At 63.2% G+C, this 9,679-nt stretch overlaps 1 protein-coding gene across 1 annotated transcript; it reads right to left on the reverse strand.

The window, feature by feature from the left end:
- Window positions 1-1,112: 1,112 nt before the first annotated feature.
- Agt (angiotensinogen) lies at window positions 1,113-8,590 on the reverse strand. The gene is made up of 6 exons (XM_047519884.1): window positions 8,550-8,590; window positions 7,712-7,835; window positions 5,197-6,055; window positions 3,572-3,839; window positions 2,207-2,351; window positions 1,113-1,606 (listed from the first exon to the last, which is right to left on the reverse strand). The coding sequence occupies exons 3-6, from the start codon at window positions 6,023-6,025 to the stop codon at window positions 1,415-1,417; spliced, it is 1,434 nt and encodes a 477-aa protein (XP_047375840.1). The 5' UTR covers window positions 6,026-6,055; window positions 7,712-7,835; window positions 8,550-8,590; the 3' UTR covers window positions 1,113-1,414.
- Between the last annotated feature and the right edge of the window lie 1,089 nt (window positions 8,591-9,679).

Genomic DNA, 9,679 nt, shown 5'->3' on the forward strand with positions numbered 1-9,679 from the left:
GCCAGCTGGGTGAGCAGGTATCTCCACCTCCCAGTGCCTGCAGCTCAGTCTCACGGCTGGGACTATATCCAACTGTGGTTCAGATTGGAGCTGCTTTGGATTCATACTGGTCTCTAATCTGGGGCCTCCGTCAGCAATTGGGTGCAGCTCCCATGAATTCTAGAGTTGCCCAAGGACCGGCTGCCCACAGATTGTCCCCATCATGGTAGAAGCAGGGAGACCGGGATGCCAGGCAGGGGCCAGTGCTGAGCACACTCCCTGTGCCCGGCCAAGTGCACCATAGACCAGGCCCCTGCTGTGGGTCTCCTGCCAGCAGCACCGTAGGCAGTGACTGGCTGCGGGGTCCCTGGTGTGACAGCATCTCAACTGTTTGATAAGGAAGCCTTGGAGATACGCCCAGGGCTGCCCCTCCAGCCCAGCCGCAGAGCTGCGGGGTTCTGGGAGCCTGCGCCCCTCCCTGGCACTCACACCTGGACACCTGCTCCCAGGGCTGTCGCAGAATGCAGCTTCTGGCCAGGGTCGTGGGCCTGAACCTGCATCCTAGCACGCTCAGGACTGTGGCTTCCTCCAGTCTTCCTGAAGGAGGGGGTGAGTCCTTCCCCACAGGAGGAAGCATTGCCAAGGCCCATGGCCCGCCGGGTGCTTTGCTGAGATCTAGAGGCTGTGGGTCTGACCCATTGAAGGGACAGGTAATTGCAAGTTGGTGTTTGAGAAGCCTGGAGCCTGCCCTCCACTCTGGGTACCCCCTGTGCAGCAGTCAAGTGTCCTCAGTCCAGTTCCCCTCGCAGCCCCGTGAGGACAGGCCTCCCGCCAACTTGATCCTGGCCAGCTCGCAGACGGCCACTCCTGCTTCTGGGGGAGGTGCCCAGGACCCACCAACAAGGGCTCAAGAGCACTTGGTGAGCTGTCAGCCAGATGGCGCACAGCCTGCTCACAGCGAGGAGTCGTGGTTTAGTGTCAGGATGTTGCCAGCCATCCCGAGTTCTCAGCCAGGAGGGCCAGGATTACACTAGCAGGAAATCAGGTGTGTGCTTTTTTCTGTGATCACGGATAGCATGGAAAGAAAGACAGGTATTGCAGGAACTACGATCTCACTTCCATTACACTGAGTATGAATCCAAGGCAGCAAGACAAGGTGTTTTAATTTTAAAGCCTAATTTCTGTTAAAAGGGCACACTTGGGTTTCACAGACAAGTCAGTCTGTTCAGATTCTCTGCAGAAGAGTCCTGGCCTAGCCCAGGTTCCTGTCTCCCACCCACTCTCCAGAACAAGCCTGCTGCTCTGTTCACGGTGCCACACTCGGTAAGGAGCCCCGCCAACTCACTGGGGGACAGGGAGGAGACGGTGGCAGCAGAGCAGGTGGCTCTGCTGCTGACCCTAGTCTGACAGCCAGGCACAGCAACCTTGCAGGGCCTCACATCACGTTCAGGGGGTTGTCCACATGGCCCAGGAAGTGCAGGGCACCAGAGTCCTTTTCATAGATGGCAAACAAGAACGGGCTATTCAGTGTCACCTCCAAGGCCTCAGACACACTGGGCTGCTGGGCAGACTCTGCAGGCTGCTCTTCCTCATCCTCTTTGAGTTCAAAAAGAATGCTGTTCACCACCTGCAAAGCAGCAGAGATGGCCTCTGTCCTCGAGGCACACAGGACCCAAGGCTAGGAAGGGTGCTGTGTGCCCTCTGTGTGGATGCTGGCTGCCTGCCTCACCTACCTGTGCCCTCCCGTCTCCACCCACCACCTTGCTATGCTGGCCAGGATTCCTGGCTCTCTGCCCTGACCACCAGCGAGTAGCTCCCCAGTCCAAGGGCTCCAACCTCTGCCGTGGCTGTGCCGGCTCAGCCCTGTGCCGTGCCCAGAGCATGCACACCCTTGCCTTAGGTGCACACTGCTCCAAGTGGCAGTGCCTGGGCAGCTCCCTTCAGAAAGAGCTGGAGGACGGGGCCTGGCCAGGGACACCCCACTGTGGCACCAGGGAGGGTCCCAAGGCCTGGCCTGGTGAGCAGGGCCTGAACACCCCTGAGCATAAGGGGCAGGGCCGGGATAGGAGCTGCTGCCCTGCACTGTCCCTGGGCAGTCCCAGAGGGCTCTGACCACATCCCTCCCAGCACGGCCCACCTGCCTGGTCCAGGTCTTCTTCCTGCCCTGATGTCCCCACCCACAGCCCCCTTGGTGTCCCATCCATACCTCCCCCAGACCAGCACCAACCTCTCCCACTCTGAGGTCAGCATCACTGATCCTGCCCAGGTTCGCCTCCGTGCCCAGCAGGGTGGGCAGCTTGGCCCGGGCCAGCAGGTCCTGCAGGTCATAGGAGCCTCGCAGCTTCAGTGCGGGCATGGTCAGGCGGATGGCCCTGGGGAAATGTGTGGTCAGAGGGTTCTGGTGGCTCCTGCCCACTGTGAGGCTCCAGGGGACAAGGCAAGGTCTCCCGGGAAGCCAGGGAGGTGTGCTACTTGCTCCTGTCCCTGAGGAAGGGGAGTCTGGCCCCGCAGGCCATCCTCACCTCTAGGGAAACCTCAGTAACAAATGCATAGAAAACCTTCAGCCTGAATGAAATAGCACGCGGGCCTGAGCTGCTGCAGGCGCTCACATGGGGGCTGGCTGGGGCAGCTGTCCACGCTTCGCTCCGCTCGACTCTGGGCAGGGGAGGGGTCACGACTCGGCCTGCACAGTGCCAGCCCATTGGCCCCATCGACCTGCACCTCCAGCTGCTTCCTCGGGCAGCTGGAGGGCCATGGGCACTTCCAGTGACAGCCAGCCCTGCCAGAGGGACAGTGAACCTTGTCTACGGCTGAGCCCTCGAGCCGAGGGGAAGCCTCCCAAGTGTCCACGGACAGATACGTGGATGAGTGACTCTGTTGGCACAGTGGCTGGTGCTCAGCCTGGAGGAGGATCCCGATGTGGGCAACCCACGGATGGCCGAGGGCGCTGCGGCTGCCAGGACCTGGGTAGGGCAGTGCTGCCAGGGCAGTAGAGTGCTGCAAGGTGCGCAAGCTCTGGCTGCAGAGCACTGCCAGGGGCCCAGCAGACTCAGTGCCACTGCACATGGGGCGGTCGAGCTGGCACACTTCATACAGTGCATTTCATCACAGTTAAAAAGGAAGGCACTTATAATGTCAGCTGGCATCAGGTGCTGTCCCTGTCCCCTGGTGCCTGTCTTGGGCCAGACCCTGGGCCTGTGGGTCTGCAGGGCAAGCAGGTGGAGGCCAGCACTCTGGGAGGAGGCTACCACAGCAGGAAGAAAAGCGACAGAATGTAGACCCTCCCAGCTCAGTCCCAGGGGTGTGGTGGATGTGCCCGTGTGAGTGGGGGTGAGGCCCTTCTCTGAGGGCGGTCTGGGGTGCTTCTCTCCCTGTAAGGCCCGTGGGCACTCACTGCTCCAGGAAGCGGGTGCTCGCTCCTCTACCAGCCACGCCTTCCAGAGCCCAGGGGTGGCAGACTGAGAGATGCTGCGGACACCCAGGCCCTGGCCAGCCTGGCCCCTCTGGGCCCGCCCCACTTGGCTCACCCTCTCCACCCTGAGCAGAAACCAGTGCAGTCCCTCCAGTTTCCAGGGCTCCCAGAAGTCCCTACCGGGGAGACAGGTTCTTCATCCAGGCCAGGAAGTCGTGGTGGAAGACGAGGGCCTTAACCCTGTCCAGGTCAGAGGCACAGCTGGGCTGGATCAGCAGCAGGAAGGCGCTTCCGCCCATGGGCACACGGGTCACTGAGAAGTTGTTCTGCACATCGGTCCAGTGCTGGAATACGCCGGTGCCCGAGAGCATGGGGACAGACTCCGAGGTGCTGTTGTCCACCCAGAACTCCTGGGGCCCGGACAGCAGGGAGAAGCCCTTCATTCTCCCTGCAGCCCAGACAGGACAGGAGGGGACAGTCAGCAGCCGGGCAGGCTGCGGGGGGTGGCAGCCGGGGGGCCGGGGCCTGGGCCTCGGCCTCCTTCCCCACCCCCTGACCGGCACTTCTCCAGGCGCAGGCCTGCACCTGCCCGGAACCCAGGTGCTGCCAGGTCTTCCTCCCACGCCCAGCTGTGGAGTCCCTGTAATTGCTGGACACAGGACACGCCAGCCCTGAAGCTGAGGTCCAGGGTCACCTGCAGGAACTGGACCTGTGGCTCCGGATTGGGCAGCTCAGCAAGACCTGTCTTGGCTCAGAGTCAGGGCTTACCTCACTTAAAAAATTAATAATAAACATTACTTTTTGAAGCAATGTTAAGTTCATAATTGGAGCAGGAAGTGCAGAAATTTCCCCAAGACACCCCCAGCCTCTGCCATCAACACCCTACCACAGCAGCCCACTTGTCAGAGTCGATGGCTGTCCCCCAAAGCCCACGGTTCACCTGAGGGCTTGCTCTGGCACTGGACTCGGGCAGGACAGTGCACAGTGGTGAGCGTCCACCATGCAGGTTCGCAGCCCTTTCCGTCTGAGGACTAAGGCCTTCGTGCAGCCTCTCAAGTCGGTGGTGGTGCTCAGCCCACCTCCCTGCCCACAGCCACCCCTCACAGACCAGGGCCCAGCCGTGGAGCCAGGCCCTGGCTCTCCACCTCTCTTGCCCAGGGACAGACGTGCAACCCTGTTGTGAGCCACAGGTCTGAGGACCAGGCAGTGAACTGGGGAGGCAGAGTGGAGGGAAGATGGCCCATGGAGCTGGGTGGCCCCACCAGGAGGCCCAGTCAACAGGGACCCCCACCTGGCCCCGACCTCTGCCTGGCCTCACTTGCATGTCCCCTTGTCCTCAGGGACTGAATGCAGCTCTGCCCCCTGGATGGGCTTGTGAGAGTGGAGTGGCCTTGTCCTCGACCTTCAGAGTCTTCTGAGGGGTGACGAGAGCCACCGTGGAAAGGCCACATGAGCAACATGCAGGGTGTCTCCTTGCATTGACCCCCAAGGGACCTCAGTGGGGCTCTCTAGAGAGAAAAATGACGTTTTCCTCCAGCGACAACAGGAGGCAGCCTGCAAAGAGGCCGGCCTGAAGCAGGCGACACCCTGTGGTCTGCAACCCAGCTGGGCATGGGCACCAGAGATCAAATCCCTGCAGCTGGTCGCCAGCTGCCGTGGAAACCGGGCCTGCCGGGAGCTCAGGGGGACCGGCGTGCGGACGCCACGCCTGCGGTCTTCCCTGACACCCGTCCCGCCTCCGCGAGGTGTGGGACTGAGAACTCAGCCCTCTGGCAGCCAGACAGAGCGACCCAAGGGCTCCTCACCTTGGAAGTGGACGGAGGTGCTGAAAAGCAGGGTGCTGCCTGCTGCGGGCCCCGCTGGCGGCCCGCCCGCCGCCCACCCCGTCACGGCCTGCAGGAAGCTGCCGATCCTCTGGGCAGCAAGCTCTGGGTCTGAGGACAGGTCCAGAGAGCGAGGGAGCACCACAGGGGCGAAGGCGGCCAGGCCCTGCACGAAGGGCCGCTTCAGGCGCAGGTCTGGGGCTGTGAACAGCCCCACCACCGTGGACAGCAGCAGTGGGGCCCGGTCGCTGTCCCCGCCCTGGGCCACCAGAAGGCCCTGGGTGGCCTGCAGTGCAGAGAGGACCCTGTGCCCGTCCAGACGGGAGGTGCAGCCCTGGTCTTCCCCAGGTGCGCCCAGGAGTGACTGCAGCTGGCTGGCCGTGGGGTCCAGGGCTCCCAGGTAGAAGGAGGCCAGCGTGCCAAAGAGTGCCGTGGGGGAGAGGACAGTTGTGCCCCCCTCGCCCGCCGTCTCGCTCAGCATCTTGTACATGCGGAAGCCCAAGAAGTTGGCCATCATCCCCACCTGCGCAGCCCTCAGTCTGTCTTCAGCCTCCAACTTCTCGGCCACCAGCACCAGCTGGGCGCGCAGGGCCTCCTCGTCCACGGGGGCCGTCTTGGCCTGAATCGGCACTGGTGTGAAGGTCGGCTCTTTGGGTGTCTCCATGCTGGGTTTCTCCAGCTGGACACAGGTGCTCTTGGGGTAGAAGAGGAGGTGGAAGGGGTGTACGTACACCCGGTCACCAGTGACCAGGCCAGCACAGACCAGGAGGCACAGGACCACGGCCTTCAGGGCCTCACCAGCAGGAGCCATCTCGGATCACAGCACTCACTCTCGTGTACCCTGAAATAACATTTATGAAGGGTGAAAGGTGATTATCCAGGGCGTCTCCAGCCAGACTTCCTGTTTACCCAGCATTCCCTGCACCATGGGCCCAGGAGAAGCCCTTGTGTGCCCTGATGGAGAAGAGGACAGGCGAAGCCGGAACTCCTCACAGTCCAAGCGCAAGTGCCAGGCTGGTGGCCGAATGGCCCCAGCCCCACCCCGTTCAAGTCCTCCCCAGGACCCAGACGTGGCTGAAGTCAGAGACGGGGTCTTTTAGAGGTGCTTAAGTTAACCTGAGGTCCTAGCAGAGGGCCTCATGGATCTGAGTGGGCTCGTGGGAAGAGGAGATCAGGACACAGACACACAGAGGGACGACCACAGGAGGACGCCATGACCACAGAGGCCTCGGCAAGAGCAGCTCTGCTGCAGCCTGACCTGGACTCCGGCCTCCAGGCCGTGAGCCAGTCAGTTCTGACTCGAAGCCGCCAGGCTGTGAGCGAGACGGTGCCGAGGGCTGGGGCTTCCTCCCGGGGAGCGGGAAGCTGCCAGCAGCAGTCTGCGGAGCCCCACGCGCGCCCCGCGAGATGGCCTTCGTGTCCGAGATCCTAACTGCTGCAGGACTGAGCACCAAGAGCTTGACCCAGACCCAGGCCCTTCCCACAGATCCGCAGCTCCAGGCCTTCTCCCCTGTCCCCGCACAGTGGCTTGAGGGTGCGCGTCCTGTTGGGTGGTCCCATGGATGATCCATGCCTGTGCCGCCCCATTTATTACTGGCGGGGGATGTGCCACTTGCAGCCATTCTGCCCCAGCCAGCTGTCCCGGGTCCCCGTGCTGGGCTTCCTGCCCCTGCCCAGCGCAGCCCTGGGGTCCTGGGCCTTGCCCACCAGCTGTCTGCCTCCCACACGGTGTGGCTTGGATGAACAGACCAGGTTCCTTGAGTTCAGGCCTGGCCCCTGGGCAGTGCGGCCAGGAGTGGCAGGACCCTCCAGGGGAAGGGCCTCCTTGGCTCCCACGGCACCCCTATTAGAGGCCCAGAATCACGTGTCCATCCTGTCTTGGACTGGAAATTCCAAATCTGTGAGCCAAAGGACGCTCTTCTCATCACAAGTGGACTATCTCGGAGTCTCATTATAGTGAGGCAAAGCTGCCTGACACCCTGCCCTGGGCTCCATGCCCCCAGGACACCTGCGCCTGCCCAAACTGTGCTTCCCGTGGGGCTCACGTGTGTCCAGTCCTGCTCTGCTCATCCACTGCAAAAGACCTTTGACTTTTGACCTGACCGCCACCTCACCCTGCTCACCAAGCATCTGACCCAGTTCATCTTCTCACAAAAGCCACATGCAGTAGATGAAGGAGCAGGCATTTGCCCCTCCCGGGGGACCTTCCGTGAAGACAGGCGCCTGCCGGCCTCATCGGGGAGCCTGCAGCCTGGAACCTGTCTCGGGGGCCACGAGCTTGACAGTGCAGGGAGCGCGGCCATTCCCACCTGCTGCTCCTGCAGACTGCTCCTCTTGGGACAGTGTGGTGGCCCCGAGTCACTCTCAGCAGGGACCTGGGGATGAGTGGGGCAGACGCCCTCCTCGCCCGCTGTCCTCCTAGCCTCTCCGCGTCCCTGGCCTGTGGCGCTGAGGACGGCGGCCCTCCTGCACACGGCCATCATCAGGTCCTGCTCACCTGCTGCCTGGAAGCACTGTCTGTGGCACTTGCGTGGAGGTGCGGGTGCGTCTGTCTCCTCACGCGTGAACGTAGCCCCACAAGCCGTTTCCGCCACACTCCCAAGGTGGTCCCTCACAGGCAGCTGCGGGGTGACATCATCAGCACCACGTAGCCAGGGACAGAGACGTCCAGGGACTTGCCCAGGCCACACCGCCAGTAGGAGATAGCACAGGACGCGGAGCCAGACCCTGGTGCTGAGGCGGCACTTAGGCTCACCGGATCTTGCCTCTTGAAACACACCAGAACCCGCCTTTTCCACGTACCCGAAGCAGGAAGCACTTCACGGTGTGGCCAGGGTCCCTCCATGCAGGCCCACCTGAGAGCTCAGGTGTCAGGAGTATGGCTTTATGTAGGAGTGACTCAGGTTCAGGGGACAGGACCCAGACCTCGAGTCCAGGACCAGAGACGCACTGCCTGCAGGACGTGCAGGTGGCCCATCCCAGCCCTGCGGGGCCTGCCGAGACCCAGCCCTCCCTGCCGGCCCCCTGCCGGCACCTGGAGCCTGCTGTGCCCTCAGATGGAAAGAGGCCCGCTGGTCCTGGGTCGGTGCTCTGCCCTCGAGCCCCAGGCTGCAGAGGAAGCAGGTGCTCCGGGCCACCCTGCTGCGGAGGAGCCCGGGCGGTACCAGAGAAGACGGCTGCGTCTGGGTGTCCGGCCTCGCAGGAGGGAAGCGGCTGGGTGGTAGGCCCTCGTCCTCCCCCCAGTGAACAGGAGCAGCCTCTCCAGGAGCTCTGCCCCGCCACCCCTCCCGGCCCACAGCTCAGCTGCTGCCGGGAGAGCTGCAGTCTCCACTTACCTCCCGCCTCAGCCCTGGGCAGGCGCAGCTTTGCCCTGGCTGGCCACCCAGGTCCCCTTTATACCCAAGAGTAGGGTGGAGCCGTTCCCAGGCCACTCTGTACACAGAGGGGGAGGACGGGGGTGGGGGCTGCAGGCTTGGCCAGGACTGGCCGATCTGGGACCCCTTCCAGGAAGTCCTGGTGATCAATGCGGCCCCTCTGCTGAGCGGATGGGCTGGTGCAGCGTCCAGTTACACATTGACCCAAGTGCACCAGAGCTGGGGCCTCTCGCCCTCCAGCCTGAGGCCCCCTATCCAGGCCTCCTGACAGCCCCTGGGGGCCGAGGGCATGCCAGGAAGAGGGGCTTTCAAGGGGAGATTGGATGCAGAGGTGGGGAGCATGGGCAGCTGGGGACACTACAGGCCCAGGTGGAAGGGGGCCTGGGACTCGCTGCTGCTGTGCATGAACCCAGACGCCCCTGGATGGCACACAGGAGAGCCGCCAAGGGGCGGAGGAAGGCTGGCAGCAGTGCCACAGAAGCCCCTGGACGGCCCAGCAGGCCTCAGCACCTCCAGGGGAGGGACCAAAGGGGTCTGGCTTGGGCTTCTGGAATCTGAAGGGCCAGCAGTGGAGCCCAGGAGGCAGCTCGTTTGGTCCGTCCCCAGCTCCTGGCACACAGCTCCTGAGCGTGAGGTCGAAGGACAGCGTGCTGCAGTCTTTGCCCCTAATCCCTAGTTCCTGGCCTCGGAGCTCTTAAGCACCTGGGATTTCCGGAGCTTTGAGTGGCTTTGGGCTGGCTTGTGAGATCCGGTGGCTGGAGCCTCGGGAGGGGCTGGTTGCCAGAGCAGCCATGCTGGTGATCAGGCTTGGCCTTCAGCCTGCCCAGTGCCTGAAGGGGACAGGGTTAGAGATGGGAGACCACTGACGGGAGACCATGCCCGTGCAGTGGGGTGGCAACGAGGACCCTGAGTGCTGGTCGGAGAACCTCGGCTGGTACACCCACGCACCCCAGGCCTGTGGACGGGAGCTCCCCACATCGGCTCCCACACAGCTCCCCGGCTGCGCTCTGGAGCAAGCCTGAACTGGCCCACCCCTGCCCATCCCTCCGCAGTACCCCCAGGTCCACAGACCTCACCCTCCGGGCGGCTTC

Source organism: Sciurus carolinensis, chromosome 12 (assembly GCF_902686445.1).
Source record: "Sciurus carolinensis chromosome 12, mSciCar1.2, whole genome shotgun sequence".
NCBI lineage: Eukaryota > Metazoa > Chordata > Mammalia > Rodentia > Sciuridae > Sciurus > Sciurus carolinensis.